Source organism: Opisthocomus hoazin, chromosome Z, assembly GCF_030867145.1.
Source record: "Opisthocomus hoazin isolate bOpiHoa1 chromosome Z, bOpiHoa1.hap1, whole genome shotgun sequence".
Classification (NCBI taxonomy): Eukaryota; Metazoa; Chordata; class Aves; order Opisthocomiformes; family Opisthocomidae; genus Opisthocomus; species Opisthocomus hoazin.
In genome coordinates this window covers 18,918,217-18,937,227 of record NC_134454.1, presented here as the reverse complement: position 1 = coordinate 18,937,227, position 19,011 = coordinate 18,918,217, and the positions used below count along the sequence as shown (strand labels likewise).

Below are 19,011 nucleotides of genomic sequence, written 5' to 3'. Positions count from 1 at the left end.
TTTTAAAAAAATATGGCTTGCAGATGAGACTCCATCTCCTTTCTGAATTCTGCGTATTTTTATTGTTTATTTTAATAAAGAGGCAGTCTCTGCAGTATTACGAAAAACAAATTAATGCAACCCATATGCCTTAATTTATCTGAAAATTGAACAGTGACAGCAAACCAAAACACTTACTGTTATTACTATTGAAAATGACAGAAGTGTCATCATGTTTCTGCACTCATTTTGGAAATATTTATGTATATTCCAGGCAGATATTTTTGTTGTTGTTGACTTCTTTCATTGTCCCAACATGTATTTCACTTTAGTGCACGAACTTAGGCCTCTTCGTTAACCTTCTCCGTAATTTTTCTGAACCTGAGATAGAAAAGAACGTTTCTGTAAGAACTGCATACCTTTTCTTTACATTTTGGCCATCCCATGCTGAGATGTACTAATAGTTGCCAAATAAGATGGTCCTTGTGAGATCTCTGAGGCTGTTCTAGTTAATTTCTTGCTGTATTTTGCTGGTCTTTATACTTATTGTATTCTAGAGAAGCTAAGAAGAAGATCTCAAATAAACAGTGAATCTACTTAGTATGGTGGCTCAATATTAAACTGTCTCAGCATCCTTAATCAACTGTTCTTTTTGGTTTTTTTTCTTCTGAAGAGGTTTCCCAACATAAATTTGGTCTTTTGTTCTTCACAGCTGTAAAAGGAATTATTCTTGAATAATGTAGTAAAGGTTTTATTCTTATTTCTTCTAACTGGAGGGGTTGAGGGAGAGACAAAAACAAAAAAATTGGAGACCACTGTAAATATCTTTATAGTCACTTGGAAACTAATTAATTCAGAATGGTGACTGCAGCTGCTATGACTCCTTATTCCAGTTGATGCCTTTGTGTGTAGAGTCTTATTTCCCCCATGGTGCCCTCCTGCTTAACAAAAAAAAATACATACAGTCTGTTCTGGGAATGTAATACTAACGTAAATATGACTTCAGTGCTGGACAGACTCATTGGCACTTTTATAAAGAATGGATTTAGTGAACATGTGGATGAATAGGATGAGGCATAATCATTTTACCTTTAGGAGGTAAAAGTCATGCCTTGCACATCAGTGGGAGTACTTTGAAGGAATAAATGCATACAGTGGATGCTGCTGATGGAGTCTGTATATTATTTTAGATTTCCAAAAAGCTGTTGTCCAGCTTTACTAAATCCTCTGGTGGTTTTCTGTGGTGGTTTTTTTTTTTTTCTTAAAAAAAAGAAGTTGTACATGGATATGAATTTTCTTCTTGTAGTCACAGAGTTAAACATAGTAAGTGGAAGAGAAGAATAGATGGTTAGCTTTCGTGGTGTTGGAAAGCTAACAGTGGAGTTCTGTGGGGATCAGTGCTGAAAATGATTCAGAAAAAGTGAATGTCAGAGCTTGACGATCCAAAATTGAAGGATAGTGAAGATCCTAACACTAAGACACTATGGAGTAATACTGTAAAAGTGACTAGTTGGGCAGTAAAATGACCAAAGAAATTCAGTAGTGATAAATGCAAAGTAATGCATGTGGTAGTGGTGACAATTACGTTTCCAATGGTTCATTTTCACTAGATCAAAGTTGGCTATTACAAGTGAGGAGGTGGGTATTGAAGTTACTATAGATAACTGTATGAAATTATGATACTGGTGTCTTCAGACAGAAAACAATCTGTTCCTATTTAAATCAGTTGTTTTACCATATACTGCATAACTCAGTGTATTATTAAAAAAAAAAAAAAGGATAGTAAAAATATGAGGACAAGTGTTGAGGATGATCAGGGCTATGGCATAGCATCTACAGAAGGTGTAACAAAATTTGAATAGGATTCACCAGGATACAAGGTGAACTACTGATGCTGGAGGTTTACATGATTCATGTATTTGTCCTGATAGTTCTTCTGCACTTTGTAAACCAGTGTTTTGCTCAGGAGCTTTTAGCAGCCAATTTGGAAATCTGCAGGTACTGAAAAAAATCGTATTTTTCATATTTTGTTGCCAGATCTCTTCGTTCCACCTTTACCCTTCAACTTGGGCAAATGAGATAGCAGATTTTTCTTGCACGAGTTTCAAGGTCTCTAGGAAAGGACAAAAAGTAATTCTTTTTCTTCCCCGTGGTGCTTCAAGAAATGAGTGGAGTAGGAGTACTTTTCCTGGAGATAGTGCATAGTGGGAAAGGGAATGGAAAAAGGAAAGTAGTGCTTTCTCCATTGTGTTTGATCTTCGAACTCCTTCTTCTACGCCCTCTGGAAGCAGAGGGGCTGTGTATATGGATCTGTGTATTCGTGCTCTTCTACCTCTTTCTGCATCTCTCCAGGTTCTTCTGTCTTCTTTACTCATTTCTGTTTCCCTGTCTATTTCAAACGAGAATCTAGCAAGTGGGGATTGTTAGGTGGATTGCACCCATTTGTAAGTCACTGTTTTCTTCTACTGGGAACGCTGTGACAATACAGGACATCCTTTTTGTGGCTGCTTTGGTGGCAGCCTTGCTGGCTCAGGCTCCTGCTGGGAGAAAAAAAGGCTAAGCTGAGAAGAGGCAGCTTTCTGCTAGTTGTGCACAGCGTCCCCTTCTGGCAGGCTCCACTGTTTTTCTTCAATTTTTACAAAAACAGTTCTTTTGGCAACCAGCGATACTGGCAACGATTGTGAATACCGGGGATAGTAATTCAAAACCGAAGATAGTTCCAGCCAACACAGGACTGCTTGGAAATACGTTAACCCTGAAATTGCATGTGGTTGTTATTTTAGTATTAGAAAAGCAGCGTGGAACAAATTGCCAGTGCAGAGTGAAATTACAGATTGTACCAATCCAAGTGAACACTGACAGTCAGAACCAAAAGATGTTTGAAAAAGAAGTAATATTCAAATGACAATAATTTTGTCATCATTATGCTTGCTGTAGTGAATAATCCAGTACGCTTGTTTTTTCCTCTTTTGTGACTTTTCTTCTGAATGCTTGTAATTGTAGTTTACTTTCATAATAGCTTCTACTTCTGAAATTGTCACAAGATTACAGACTTGCTAACTTTTTTTGGTATCCTGTGGTAACAACAGTGCCTGTTGCTCCCTGAATGTGGCTACTGAATCAGATGGGAACCTCCAAAATTAAATAATTCATTAATCTAATTGACTAAATAAAACGCCAAGTTCACAGTGTTCATCTCTGTAGACTGATGTAATTGCTGGCATTTGACTTGCATACCTCTTGAAATATTAAATTAGTTTATAAACGTGGCAGAAAAGAGCAGCCTATACTTGCCAAATAAAGTTGGGTATTTTTCAACAGTTTAAACAAACTAGCCATGTTAACTCTTGCTTTAGAGAGTGTTTTTTTGATTTTGTTTTGTTATTAAGCTGCGTGAATAAGTAGTCTTTTCGTTAGCTGGTTGCTCTGCTTTCAAGAGAGCTTGTACAGCATAGCAGAATAAGGATATTTAGCTAGAGGAAGGTAACCACTGGGACAAAACTATGTTTATAGGAATATTGTGTATATTTCTTTGAGAAGTATTTTAATAATTTTAATTTTCCAGAGAGCAATAAAACCAGAAAACTATACAATTTTGTAATGTGAAACTTAGTAGATGAAAACTCACAGGTTGACACTGAATTTCACTTGGATCTAAACTGAGACAGCAATACTGTAGACATTTAGTAATGTTTAAAATTGGTGCCAGCAAAAACCTGACACCAGTGTAGTTTACAAAAAGAACAATTGCTAGACAAGTTGCACTTGAAATACATTCTTGCATTCCCAGTGATTAACTGTAATTTTGGAGTGCTTTTTTTTAACAGGTTAGTAATAGTTAATTCCCATCAAAATCAAATGCCATATATTCATCTAAAGTGGGGTGGTTGTACAGCGCTTTCAATTCTCTGGGACGTTCTATTCTGATAATTTCTTCTAGTGACTTACTTGGTTGTGTTATTTTAAAATGGGAATTAAGTTTTACTATTTTTTCTTAATCTGTTCTGTAGTATTCCTGCCCAAGCTGTAATGTTGAAAATTACTGATTTCAAGGAAGATTATTTTTTATTTTGAGAAGTCGTATCTTAAAATAAAAGGGAAGTTAAAACAACATTAAGTTCTGTAAAGCTTTTGAAAATGTAAGGCAATCGATGAAACAAGCAAAGTCATTAGAAAATACATGAAATTTTCTTTAGCATATACTTTAGGAAAATTAGCAACTGTAGAACCCTTACTTTTTCTGCTTTGCTTTATGTAATACAGAGTCTAGATATTTGATAAGTGAAAAATACTATAATTATTGTAGGACATAATAATCTTAAACCCTGATGACACAGGAGAATGTATTTAAATTATAATTTGCTTAATTTGCCTGCAATTAGAGAGAAAATGTCTTCATTTCTAAGGGATAAAACCTCTGGTTTCAATATGTGATGATATAGAATCTAGTCATCCAGTCAGGTTGCCGGGAAAAGCTTTGTTGGCTAGGCTGGTGGAACAAAAAAAGATCTATGGCATCTTTTTTTGTTGTGGTTTTGCTTTCCTGTAGTTGTCTGTTCTTTATGACACAGGTATTTACAGTAAAACTTCTGTGGAAAACTAAATTTGTACATCTGCATGCTTTGAACTTTTGTCAGAACTACTACGTTGGCTGTAAGCTTAGCAAAGCTTTAACTTCTTGAATAATTTATTAGAAGAAGATGTCGTTCCTGAAAACGTACAAACTTCTGAAATAGTGTTTATTCAAACAGTATTAGTAAAGATTTGTGAGACTGATAGTATCAAAACAGTTTAATAGTAAGACCTTCCCACAACACGCAGAACATTGCTAATTGGAAAGACATTCCTACCCCCGTTGCAATGTGACATGTAATTTTCACTTAGAAAACAGAACATCTTAGTAATATGCTGATTCGTCTTGTTTATAGAAATTTTGAGTGTAGTTATGCCTCAACACGCAGTCTTTACTTTGTTAGTATGTTACAATTGTACTAGAAGAAAAGATTGGGATCCACCTTCCCAAACACATTCACCCCACAGTGGTTGATTATTGTCTTTTATAATCTCTGTTAGCACCCAGTAGACTACTGTGTATTTTTATAAGCTTCATACGTTTGCACTGCTTACCTTTTGTGTCTATCTGTAATATAAAAAGCAAGGGTTTATGCCAGTGGGGTGCCACTGAGTCATCAAAGAAACTAAGACAGTAGCTCATGAATAGAGTCCCTCACTTCCTTTGTCTGAAAGGTGCAGGCTGTGGCACAAATATGCCCAAACATTGAAAATCCTGAGTGTTGCCTTGCCAGGAAGCACCAAGTGTGATTCACCCAAGGACCGTGAGAATGAATCTCCATTTCAACAGCAAGGGCCAGCGGGTGATCTGAGACTTCTAGGATTGGTGGGTACAAATTTTTTCCGAATGAAAAAAAACAAAAAAGGAATGCTTTTAGCACGGAGACACCTAGATGCTTACTTGGCTTGTGAAGGGCAATAATATTCTGAACATGTGACTTGGGAATCTGTATGTGTTCGTAATTTTCTGTGTGTCAGTCAAATTCAGACCTGTGATAGGGACGTCCCTAACAGTGCCATCCTAGACTCGCTGTGAATCAACCTGCGTATGATGAGACTCTTACCAGCCCTCACTGGATTCTCACCTGTGGTTTGAAAACCTCAGTCCTCCTCAGCAGTAGTTTGAAACTCTTGGTAACTGTGGTGTGATGCTTTCACATCCACTGATGTGAAGCATTATGTAAAGTCCCTGTTTGCAGTCTGCTGCAACAGGAGGCAATGGCAGGTCTTTTTAGCATTGAAATGCTGGATTGAATTCCTGATGAAAAAAATCTGGTTTTCACTTGCCACCCTTTCAGATTGGGCTGTATTTTTAGTAGAAATATGTGGGTGTGAAGAGATTTCTAGGGGCTGCTAGGAACAGAATTTTAGTATCAAAGCAGAGCTACTACATTTATTTAAATTAATGTATCAGCTTATATTTTTTGTTAATTAGGAATGGAACATTTTAATGATCATCCAGTCTATTATTAGCACCAAGTAAAATAAATGATGCAGTTGCATCATTGGGGCATTCTCATGTTGTCATTTGGCCAGAGAAGATAAATGGTTTTTCAGGGTTGCTTGTTGCAGTCAACAAAGCAGGAAATTACTGAAACAAAAGTCTGAGTCTTTATGTGTCAAAAGCTTTACTGCAGAAGTTGCAGTCACGAACAAGTAGCAAATACAGTGTTCTGTGTTTACCTAACATAAGGTTGCAGTTAGATAAATTTGAGACAAATCAGTAAACCTCTCTGGAAGGATTTTATATAATTTAAAGGTGATGGGTAAAGATGAGAGTGACCTGGATTGCCTGGACTCCACTGAGGAAAAAAGTAAAGCCAAATGGAAGATTAAATTTCCAGGAGTAAGGAAGGCTACAGGCTCTTTGTCTAGAATGAGAGTTCTTCTCTTCTGTATGATATTACCAAGACAGATACTGCATCCCATTTTATTCCTGTTTTAATAATTCTGGTTAAAAAATGAGAGCAAATGCAGAAAAGACTTACAGAGGTTACATACTGACAAATCACTCCATGGTAGAAGTAGTTCAGGACATTTAATTAATCAAAAGGGGGCTTGAGAGGTGACAATAGTTTGTGAGGACTGACAGGAAGGCAGCCAGCTACTCGAAAGTGTTTAATTTTGTCTGCTGGTCAAATTACACAGTGATTTTATAGTAAAGCAGATATCTCAGTGTAGCGCTGATCTGTTTAATAAGCTTGTTGATAAGCTTCAGCTTCATTTAACTAGACAATATCAGATTTTTATTTACCAGTTTAAATTTTCTGTCCTACAGTTCTGTTTATTAGTTTTATCCAAATTGCCCTCCTGGCAATACTATTCATCTTGGCTTAACATCTGGGAAGATTGGGGCTTGGGGGTGTGTGGCTTGGGGGGTGGATTTATTTTATTTTTTGATATAGGCAGAGTGCCATTTAGTTTGTTACGGTGGTCCGCTCATGAGACTTACATCTATAGAAATTCTGGGGTGTGTGTGTGCATACACACATGTATACATTTGGGTCACAGTTACTGACAAAGAATTTGGATTTGTAAACTGTCAGGGGAAAGAAAGTGTCAGTTTATAGTCGGTTTGGTATAACCAGTTAGAGTACTGCATTTCTTGAAAACAGGCCTTCATAGCTGAAATAAACTTGTACTTTTATCATGGATTTAGCTTCTTTTTGAAGGACATATAGACTTTCAGGTGAACCATGGCTGATTTATTTCACTACTTTGAAGGTATCCTGCTTGTAGGTGCATGATCCCATTTTTGTGTACATTCACAATGGTAGTATTTACACAAAGAGTCAAAGACTACTTTTGCTCTGAGTCACTAAAATACTGAACCTTTGCAGACTTGGGGAACAAACTAGTTATGACAGGAAGCCATGCAGTTATTAAATTACAGAAAAAAGAAGCTGAAGACCTGTTCTGAAATGAGGTTTGGGTTTTTTTCCTGTCCCTTTTTCCTCACTAAGGAACCTAGAAAAATGACAAGAAACAGCAAAATGAGGCTGTGAATAAAATATAAGAAACTTTGTGAGAAAGTAATCTTAAACACATGTTAAAGGGTAAAAGTTACGATAATCATAGAATGGTTTGGGTTGGAAGGGACCTTATAGATCAGGTAGTTCCAACCCCCCTGCCATGGGCAGGGACACCTTCCACCAGACCAGGTTGCTTGTATGTTTTAAAAGATAGAAGTACAGTAATGGGTAACAAACTACAGTTCAGATTTCACCAGAAGTACTTGATTTTTGGTGTGGGTGTTCTGTTACCTGCTTGTATGTACTTTTACTATATTACTTATTTTTTACAGAAATTCCTCCATTTTAAGACAAAAATCGTCTTATAAAGATGGTGTACGTGGAATGATTTCATAAGGAAAGGCTTAACACTTGCACAGCTAAGAAAATGTGAAAAAGTAATGAAGAAAATGAATGAATTGCATGATAAAGGTAAAAGGAAAATAGTAGTCAAGGCAAAACTGAAATTGAGTAGTTTTTAATAGTGTGAGGATTCCTAAATTGCTTCCACAGGGCACTCCTGGCAAACTTTTTTTTTCCCCTGAGTCATCTAAAACTGCCTTAGACAGCATAGCTGGGAATATATTTTATGTGAATAATCTTGCATTTCTGAGATGTGTCAAAGCCTCATCCGACAGGACTTTTTTGTCTTTCCTGTCTTACAAAGGCTATTCCATGAATTACATTTCCATACCCATCAAGTTAGAAACTGTATCTTCCTCAGTGTCACTTGGATAAAGTGTTGTCTGAGCAACCGTGATCAGTGTCGGCATGAAATCGTGTTTTCAGATGCCACTTATGCTTGACATACTGCTGTTTTGTGTAGTCTTGCATTTCTGTGTAGAGAGTTATGGCTTATTTAAATAAGTTCATTTAAAAAACAAAAAACCCAGACTTTTCAGTTCTAAGTTTGTGCAAGTAGTGGGGGGAGCTGTCTGCCTTGGGTACTGGGACTCGCTTCAGCAGAGCTGCGTGGCTGTCCTGCAGCTACCCCTGCTGCATGCCGCCGTATCCCTTCCCATGCCCCAGCACTCCTGTACCAGCCCAGGCTGGACTTTGCCCGCCCGTAGTTACTTTTTTCCCCAAATTTGGTATTTCAGTGTGACTTCGTACGCGGTCTTGGCTGCATGCTCTATTACCAGTATGGTTACCTCGGTAGCGTCAGCCTGGCAAGATGTCCCCCCCCAAAGCTGCGCTGTGCTCCTCTTCAGCTTTCCATCGAGGTTGCCTGTTTTTCACGTAACTCTCCCTTAATGATGTGTAAAATCCAGCCGCTCTGTCAGCTTCTCGCATTATCTGTCACATCCAGCAGTTTTCTTATGTCATGTCCAGTAGTTTTTCACATCCTGTTTATTCAGCTTATTTTCAGGCCAAGGCCTAGTCATCGGCCTGCAGCCGTGACGAGGTCCAACTGGCTGGCGGTCAGTTTGCCTGACGTCCCCCCGCCGCCTGCCGGCGCGTGGAGCTGCTCGGGCAGCGAACGCCTGGAGGAGCCTCCATCCCCACGACGTGAGAGGTGCTGAAAAACTGCGCCAGTTCCAGCACTGAGAGTCAGGCTGGTCCTGCTGCTGCTGCTCTGTCACCTTCGCCACCTCCTTCCAGTCTCTTCTTGGTTGCTCCCGTGGCAGTTGTTGGCTCAGCTCGGCACCGGGATGAAGAGAGCTACACCCTTCCGCTTTGTGTGGTGTATGTCAGCCTGCAGAGAGTCTTCCCTTGCTCACATGCCTGTCTCTTAGAGGATTTTGTGATGGAAATTGAGATAGGGGTGTAGTCTGTAATTAAAAAAATCCATCTGTTCTCCTTGTTGCTTACTACCTATTATCCATCAGTGTGCCAGCATTTTTCGGCTAGGCCACTGCTACCGTCTGTGCTAGCAGTGTGTATGAAAGTCCCTAGCTCTCATTTTAACTGTAGTCTCTTTCCCACAAGAGAAAACATGGTCAGTGTGCAGGGCAGAAGAGTCTGTTGATCCCAACAATTGTTTTTCATCATCCTTCAAGAGGCCGTCAGTAGTTCAACACCTTATTTTTAAGGCTTTTTTTTCTAGACATTTGGAAGTTGTTTAAAATCTTTGTCAAGAGGTGAAGTTCAGGGAGAGAAGGAAACTCTTGTGTGTTGGTTGGTGGGGGGGCTTTGTCAGTATTTACCTAATCTAGGATTGTTGTGGACCGGATACTTCAGGAAGTAGCATAGTTACCCAGTTGCCTCCTAACTTTTGTATTCCCCCTTCACTTAGAACATGACACCTCATTAATCTTGGAAACTTGCTGGCACAGGATGTTGTGATACCAAATAGTAACATGATTTCAGAAAGCAGCTGTAATCTGTGAGGGCATGTGGAAGGTGGTGAGAGTGTTCTTCATTGAGTCTCCAGTCATAGACTTTTCAATGCTAAGGGGACAATATGTGAAGGGGGAAGGGGTAAACAAAAACACAGAGAGCAACAGAGCTGGTGGCCAAGGGATGACAGAGGCAATGACAAAGACAAAAAGTCCCCAGTCACTAAGTAACAGGCCATTAAGAAACTACTGGTATTGCTCTGGGGAAGGCCAGCCTGGGCCTTGTAACTGGTAAGAAGGGGAAACAAGATGAACATGAGAATCTGGGGATATGAGGGGACCTGTGGTCTATGTGAAAGTCACTAAACAACGTTTAGGGGACATAGATGGGAGCAGGTATCAGAGAGGCCCATCCCAACCATTGCCAGTCGGTACACTTAGGTGACCAAGCCCTGTGTCTGATCGCCACAGTCTGTCATCTTTTTGTAAGTCTTTTCTTAACTCTCCGTGTAATTGCTTTCTTTATCCTCCGTATGTGAGTGATGTAAGAACTAGATGCCAGCTACTGGGACGACCGGCATGAGAGGATGCAGGGCCAGCAACTGGAATTGATGTAGGTGCCCCAAGCCTGTGGTGTCAGCAGCAGGAGCGGGTGAGGGTCTCAGCCCCAGCTGCAGGACAGAGCAACATGCGTCCCAGCTGGGAGGACAGGACCAGTTTGTGTCCTGGGCACAGGTGTGGGTGAGACAGGGGTGAGGGAAGTGAGTGAGGCTTTGGTCGCAGCCCGTGTGCCTGGTGCCTGCTGCTGGCAGGGGCAGGCAGAGTGTCTGCGTTTTCACCATACCTGGCGATGTGGGTTGACCCCATGTATGTGTTTCTCTGACTTGTGTAATTCCTAGTAAACTTCCAAGTTGGACCAGCAGTGAGTGGGAGGCGCTGGGTCTGGGCAGGGGTACCAGGTGCGTAGAGGGCCTGTGCTGGTGTTCGGGAGGGACCGGTGAGCGTGGGGTGCCTGCAGGACGAGAGTGCCTGTGAGACAGTAGAGTGCATGTACCTGCCTGCTAGTGACTTGCTGCCAGCCAGCAAGTAGGAGGCCAGTGAGATGGATAAAAGGGCTCTGGACCCAGGCAGAGGAGTATTAGATGGACAGAGGGATATGCTGTGCTGCTACTTGATGGATCCATGGATGTGCATGTGTTCGTCAATCTAGAGGGGATGGGGGGGACATGTTCGCAATAGTGAGCTTCAATCCTGACCAGGCGGAAAGGAGGAAGAGGTCTTGGGTGTCTGTACTTAAGTTCATGTGAGTCCTGGGAGTGTTGCATGTGGGTGCTGTCTGTCGAAGGCAGTACTGTGTCTGTGGAAGCTAGCTGCATAGCTCAGTTTCACTGCTGGTTAAACCTGCTAATGAGAAAGCAACTGCCACATCTGTGGACCAGGGGTCTAGACGTCCAGGTCTCTAGATGCACTGGGCTGGGCTCCAGCAGCAGGGCAGGAGGAGTACCTGGACTGGTCCTGGAGATTCTGAAGGTGGTAGCCACTTACAACATCACTTAACATAATTGGTGGAAGAAGATTTCATAATAGATATTCAATACAAAGGTGCTTTTTGTGAGTCAGGAGCTACGTGCATCTCAAAGTTGAGAAGATTGTACTAGGAAAAATAATCACTGTATCCTTTTTCTATTTTCCTGTGTGCTGTTGACCAGTAATAGATACAGAAGAAAGGTCTATATATTCCAAGAACTTGATTTATGTGGTTACTTTTACAAAACCACTGTACTGCTGAAGACTATGTAAGTCAAAAACACTTGTTTTGTCTTAAATGTAAGAGAAGTGAAGGAGGTGCTTTGTAAATTTGGGTGTGCAAACCTTAACAGGAGGTTCTTGGCCTCATTCTGTGTACCAAGTGTTTCAGTGAAGCTGCTTTCATGACTTCACATTCCAAACTGTTGTTCTTTCTCCATTACTATGCATGATTCTGCAATGTTGTCATAGAAAAATTAAACCTTTGACATTCTAGCATGGGGAATGCTGGTTTACCTGCCTCTCCTCTGAACCAAGTTGCTGCATTTGAATCCTAAAGAGACAAGAAATAGGTAGTTTTATTTGGGATGAAGATCATATAATTTTTTTTTAATAAAGCAACAGCGTGATTTAATGAATAGCATTGGGTTCCAGAGCTTCACTCGTAGCCCCCAACCAACTATGTGACAGTAAGCATGTCACTTAGCCACTGTGTCCTACTTTCACCATCTGGGAAATGCTTTGGAAAGTCATGGAAAACTGAATCATAGGTCTTTTCCATCTCTACATTCTGTTAGGTCATCCAACTGTCCATCTGCCAGTAGAAGATTGTTTCCTACATCCACCAGTGTTTTTCCAGTCTGGATTCTGCTCTCCAAGTGATTGGGCTTCCACCAGTACCTTTGAGAGACTATTTTGCAGACTTCTATACCTCATTGTCAGGAAGCTCTTCTGACATTCACAAAAAGAATTTTTTATTGTCATTTTTAATTTAATTTTGTTCTGTTACTTTATTCCCAATGTTATATACTAGCTTATAGTTTTAAGACATACGCAATTTACACAACACCCTGAAGATCTAGGTAAGATGCAAACTCACTTTAAGGTATCTAATATATAGAAGGAAGAACAGCATAAGAGTTTGAAACGTAAGGTATGACCCTCTATAAGAAAGTAAGCTACTTGGTTTGTCCTGAAATTACATCTAGGTAAGTGCACAGACTGCTCCAGATTTAGGACAGGACCAGGATAGAATATGGAAACTCAACAATGGAGCAGGATGTTAAATGAAAGTGGTGGAATGCATATCAAGGATGATTAAGTAGGGAAGAAGAGAGAAAGGGACAAGTATAATTTAGTTGTTGAACATGAAAGCCTTTCGCTGTTATATAATACATTTTTTTTTCTAGACACTTGTAAATTATCATGTCTCTCGTAATTTGATTTGCATTGGAATCTGCTAATGCATTAATTATTCTGAGCCAGTAGTCACAGGAGTTGCTTTTAAGGGGTTTTCGGTTAGCGTCTTTCTTGTCCAGGTCTGAGCATAATGTTAACTATAGGTGCAGCCCAATCACCTGGACATGTCTTATTTTCTCAAACTGTAATACTTTGCATGGGCACTTCCAATTTAGGTTTTCTTCTTCTTTATTGACCACAAGTATTGTAAAATTACTGTATTGTTATACTTAAGTCACCACAGGGTGCTGAAACACTGGAATGTGTTGCCCAGAGAGGTAGTGGAGGCCCCGTCCCTGGAAACATTCAAGACCAGGTTGGACAGGGCTCTGAGCAACCTGATCTAGTTCGCGGTGTCCCTGCTCGCTGTGGGGGGGTTGGACTAGATGACCTCTAGGGGTCCCTTCCAACCCAGATCTTTCTATGATTCTATGATTCTGTCTACTTTCCTGGAGTTTTAAAAATTCAGTAAACGTAATTTTCTTCAGGTGTTGAAGCCACCAGCATTGTGATATAGGCTAGATCTAGATGAAAGCTATCAGAATAACTAGGTTTCTTTGTACAGTGTTTTTCATTTTTTAGAACTATGAATGTGTGGAAGTTATTTGGGCTCTGCATAACAGTAATTAAACGCTTTTAAAATGGCCATCTGGCAAACAACTGGTATGAAACGTGATTTATTTGACGCACTGCCCTAGGAGGAAAAAACCAATATTCAGTGCATTCAATCAATAAGGTTAATAGGACATTTTGTAATACAACTTATATAAAGTATGTATTTTAAAATAATGAGAAATCTGTCGTGGGAGCATGTTTCATAAAATATTCAACTTTTAACAAAATCCACTTGTCCAGGATTTTCATTCCTCTATTTCAGCTGCCAATGGAAATGCTTAAGTCCAGGAATGAAAACTGCATGTGTAGTCAGTCTCTTCAGAAAAGAGATTTTTTTTTTATTTCTCAACTTCATTTTCATTGTCTTAAACTTACATATTCACATATGTTGATAAGTTCTGATGTAACTCAAGAGTCTAAGATAAGTGGGACTTTATAAACCTTCCAAAGTTTATTTGTAGCACAACAATAGAGGCAATTTAGATATTTTTTTTAAATAAAACCACCCTTCTGCATACTTCACTGTCGAAAATCTCTGTTGCCCTCAGTAGTAGTAGATACAGTCAGATGAGGTGTCAGTAAGGTGGAAGTCAGTAAATGTAGTATTTCCATACATAGAAAAAAAAATCTCTATATAACAAACTGATTTTCTTCCTTTAAGAGATCAGTGGGAGATGCCGTGAAGTTAGAATATTTATGAGGAATGTGAACCTTAGAAAGATTTCATAAAGTCTGATCATAAGAAGAACAAATACATCTTTTGTCCACAGGCAATAAAGCCAGATGAAGTTACCAGGCTTGGTCTTAGGACAGAAGTGAATTTTGACAGTGTCTGCAGAAAGGTAAGGCTTGTTGGTTTTTGTTTTGTTCCCCTGCTTCTCTGAGTGTGAGAGTGCTCCTTGGGAAGAGGTGCATATGTGGGTGGAATACGTGCATTTGCACAGCGTGTTCTGTATGTTATATTGCATCTTTATTGTAGACTTTACTTTCTTTTCTGAGGAAATTTATTGACTAGGACATATCTACAAAAAATTGTGTAGCTGTTTAGTACAAGTGGCTTGTCATCTAGGCAACTAGTAACTGGAATAAAATAACAGGAAGCGTAGTGGTGGTTTTTGAGTCTTTGCAAATAGATTTGTTTTGTTTATATAGCACATATATGTGGTTCAGTTACTGTAAAGAATCTAAGCTTTCAACAAGAGTTGGAAAAAGGCCCTAAATACTTCTAGATGCAGAGAGAAGTTTCCACATGTCAGCAAAACATGACAAACATTAGCCTGAAGTAAGGATGGAATTCCAACACCCCTGTGGCTCATTAATTTCAGTGCAGTGTTTTTCCTGAATGCCACTGATGTTACATTATTACATGTTAACTGTCTAACCAGCAATGTCTGTAAGAGATGAAATGAAAACATACAAGTGGGAAGACGCGTGTTGAAATAAGCAGTTGAGGTTGAGAACAGACAGGGTACTCTAAAAGAAGAGTAAAGAGTGGAAATAAGTACCATTTTAAGGGATGTGCAGCAGAAATGGTGCCAGAAAGCAACTCTGAATCAAAAAATATCAATACATGAAAGTGTATATTTTCTTCCACATTTTTCTAAATTCCTATCAGTGGTCTCTAAGTGAGTCTGAAATCTGAAATGTTTATAGTCCACAGGCCAAGTTTTAATGTAGAATTGGATCATTTCCTTTTATAATATCATCATTAGTTTGTAATATAACTATGCTGTTGCAAAGCAGTCAGGTGTGGTGTAGTTCAGCTATTAGCATAGTGTGCAGCAAGATTTCCATGCTTCATGTGAGCAAAATCAAGTTAATAGGAAAATATGATAAGAATTTGGTATTTCTGGAGCAGTGTTTAGGTGGAAACATCGTATTGCTTTTTCTTCCCTTAATGATAGAACAGACTGAGGAAAAGAACACAGATATACTGACATGGAGCTAAAAAGCAGCTTTCTTTTAAATTTATTTGACCGTAATTTTCCAGTCTGAAGGTTAACTAGTCAGAAACTGGTTACTGTAATGTTAGAAATGGTGCAGAAGTGAAGATTCTGAATGTGTGAGGACACGTGGAGGGCAATTTCATGCTTGAAGAGGGATGCTAAACTCAAACAATAAGACATTTTGTCACTTGCTGTAGGAGATTCTTCTGCCAAGAACTCAAATGCATCAGTCTTATGCTGGTTGCATAAAGTGTAAGAGCCCCCAAATGAAATAATCGATGCTATTGTTTTAAAGGATTTTACAGGTTTACAGTTGGAATTTTATTTTCTAAGCGGACAATTCTGTTGCCAAGAATATAGAAGGAGTATTATTAATCTTACTAGTTTATTTTTTCCCATTATTTTTTATGTATTCATATTCATGTCTTGACTGTATGTTTTCGATATTTACATAAAATAGGCTTTCATTTAGCTGTAATCCTTGAAAACAGATGATACAGATATCTTCATGGAGTTGGTCTGGGTTTTAGAACTGTTGTTATTTCTGTTACTTTTTCAGTGGTATGAAGGTCTGGTAATCTCACACCTTGTAGTGAATGGGTCTCATGTTTCAAATCAAGTTTATGGTTGGGTGCTGATGCTTTTTTCAACCCATACAGAGTTTTTAACCTCACTGCAGTGGAAGAACACGTACAATTGATTATTACAGTATTGTTGACAAGTGGTGGCTAAGCCATCATAACTTTATTGGTTGCTTTTGGTTGGCCATAGCATATCCCCAGCTAAAGCACGCATCCCTCCTGTGTTTTAACAAAAGTTAATTTTCCAATATATTATTTCTTCTTTTCCCACAGTTTTTATAAAAAAAAATTTGATTTTCTGTCTGCAGCAATATTCTGTAGGTCACATGAAATGCAGACCACACTGTTTACCTTTTCATTAACTAGAGTTTTGAAATATTCAAAGGAAAACATCCTGTGGCTGTTTTAATTTTCAGAATAGATTTGTTTTCATTGATAAAAGGCAATCTGCTTTTAATTCACTGTGGAATGCTGAATATTAGTTTTGCATAGTGGACATGTAGTCAAGATATTTGTTTAGTTCCTTCTGCCCACTGAGATTTTATGTTCCATTACTATGTTTCCCCACATATTTTCAGAATAATATAAGCATACTTTCCTATTTAAAAAGAGTTTGCATAGATTTCAGGTAGGTACAATAAAATTCTGCCAAGTGTGTAGCAAGTGCGACTCTAACTTGAATTCTTATGATTTAGCTCTCAATATTGCTATACTGATGATTGCTAATAAGTAAATCAAATTTATGATAGTTGCAGAGTCGGTTGGCAAGAGTCACCAGCCACAGGAGACAAGACTTCTTCCTTGTTATGTTGTAGGGCTTACCACGTTACTGTAAGACAAGAAGCAGTAGACGAATAGTTGTTCTTTGTGCACCTCTGCTGAAATATTTTTTATTTGTTTTAATATTGCTGTGGTTGACACAATTACTATCAACAGGTGATAAATTCTATTGTAAAAATTGTGATGAATGTTGCCATGCGACTTCAGCTAGGGTTTATATTGTTGGTGTTTAGTTAGAGCTGTTGCCTGTATTTTCTAGGTTTTGACTGTGTTTTTATGCACTTCCTGTACACAGTTGTGCAATGTCTGCAACCAGTATATTTGCCAGCTATTAATAAAATTAAAAAACATGTGGCAGATCTGTTGTCTAATGTTTTCTTTTAAGCTGGTATTTCCAGCTGTGAGTGCATTTTGAAGTGTTCTTTACAGCATATGTAACTGAACTTATATGGGAGGCTTGGTGCATTGGTGGTGTGCTCTAGCACACCAAAGTTACAAGTCAGAAGCTATGCCTAAAAGTGCTGTTCATTACAAGCAGGAAACTGATCTGGGAACTGACAAAGGTCTTAACTGTTATCTTCAACTTCTTGCTAACATAGGTTTAAGGTACCTTAGATAGGTTAAGATAGGCAGGATAGATAGGTTAACATGAATTAATATTTTTCCAGTATTAGAGAAATTATTTGGACCATCTGTGCTGTTTCTCGAGAAAAGGGGACATCAGTCCAGCTGTGAACACCTTCATAACCGCAGTTGGTTTTGTTGCTTTTGCACTGGTGCAAACAGATATTCACTAACTTATTGTAGCGTCTCATTTAGTTTTTCTTCCAAGAAGTCGTTGGTATATAGGCCATGAGAAAAAAACTCCTGTGTTTTAAACACTGAGAATGAGAGAATTCTCGTGGCACTCTACTACAAGCAGCAATCCTGAGTGCCGTCTTGCCTGACATCAAAATACTTCTTTTTTTTTTTTTAAATAATAAAGTCTATGCACTTCAAAATTCAGTGACTTTCAGATTTTTGAAGCGGGGGGGATTGAAACTGAAACTGCAAAGAACTATTTTTCTTTGAGTGAAGAATAGGGAGGTAGTATACATTATTGTCAGAGCTTGAACTAAGCATATGCTTCTGACTGGCAGAAAAACCAACAAATATTTGCAGATTATAAATACATCCCCTACTTTTTACTTCCAGATACAATCTTCACATAACCTTAGTAGCATAGTTTTGCTTTTTTTGCACTGAGCTCTAGTCTGTGGTCCTTGACAGGAGCACCACGTTTTCCTGTCAAGTCCTGTGTTTTCACCTGTTACTCCAGTCCTGTCATGTTTGAATCATGCAGATGCTTGTCTGCAAAGAGGATTTTACACAGCAAGTTCTGAGTATATTGTGATCTTCAAGGTTTATTGGGGCCATGTCACATCCCTCTGAGTCTCGAGATTACTAAAAAGCTTGCCACAATTTCTAAGCATGTTGAGAAATTTCTTCTAGACCAGAAATGTAAGCTATTACTAGCTCTTAGAAGCTTTTTATTTGCTAATGTAAGGCCTGGTGAGCTTATTTTGGATTGCTTCATGTTCGGGAACCAACTTTGTCATGTTTGGAATTTAAAAGGAATTCAAAGGCTTTAGAAACAGGACCTCAGACAGCTTATGCACGGCCGTAGAGAGATGTGCCAGGATTTGACTGAGCAGCCTGGTGCATAGTATGATTTTGATCATTAGAAGTCTAAGCTGCCTGATGAGGACAGGTACTTAATGTGATTTTGGAGGGATGACACTAGTGCTGTCTAGCTTCAGGTCCAGATACTTTTAACGGGTGCCCAAAGGTGGTTATGCTACTGTTAAAGTTCCGGGGGTAATTTCATGAGTGAGTGAATTTAATGTCTATGGCTCTTTACCTGTATGGCTCAAATAAATTTGGGATTGGGGAACCAGCTAAAATACTAACAGTAATAAGAAAAGGTTTTCTGTGATGTATCAAATGAGTTCTGCTGCTTCACGTGTGAGAAGACTGTTTCACCTCCCAAACTCCTCTGTGAATTCACTGGATCTCTGGTGCAGTCTAAGGAAGTCCTTGGGCAAGGAAGTGAGAAAGAGGTGGAAAGGTACTTCTGCCTAGGACAGACAGGAACAAAAAGGAAGAAGTTACAGGACTGATTATATATTACCTTTATTTCTTTCAAAAGTGTGTTTAAATCACATTATCAAAATAGCATTTCCCTGATTCATATCACCTTCTTTTTAAACTATGCACATGATGG

The 19,011-nt window shown here is 39.0% G+C and overlaps 1 protein-coding gene across 2 annotated transcripts in view; it reads left to right on the top strand.

Moving 5' to 3' along the window:
* The window catches only part of SRFBP1 (serum response factor binding protein 1), an 89,944-nt gene that overhangs the window by 45,709 nt on the left and 25,224 nt on the right, over positions 1–19,011 (top strand). Inside the window, exon 4 of one of the 2 annotated variants that reach the window (XM_075411634.1) lies at positions 14,212–14,283. The exons of the other annotated variant lie outside the window; for it this stretch is intronic. Coding sequence (XP_075267749.1) covers positions 14,212–14,283 — 72 coding nt within the window. The remainder of the gene's footprint in view (positions 1–14,211; positions 14,284–19,011) is intronic. 2 annotated transcript variants of the gene reach the window in all.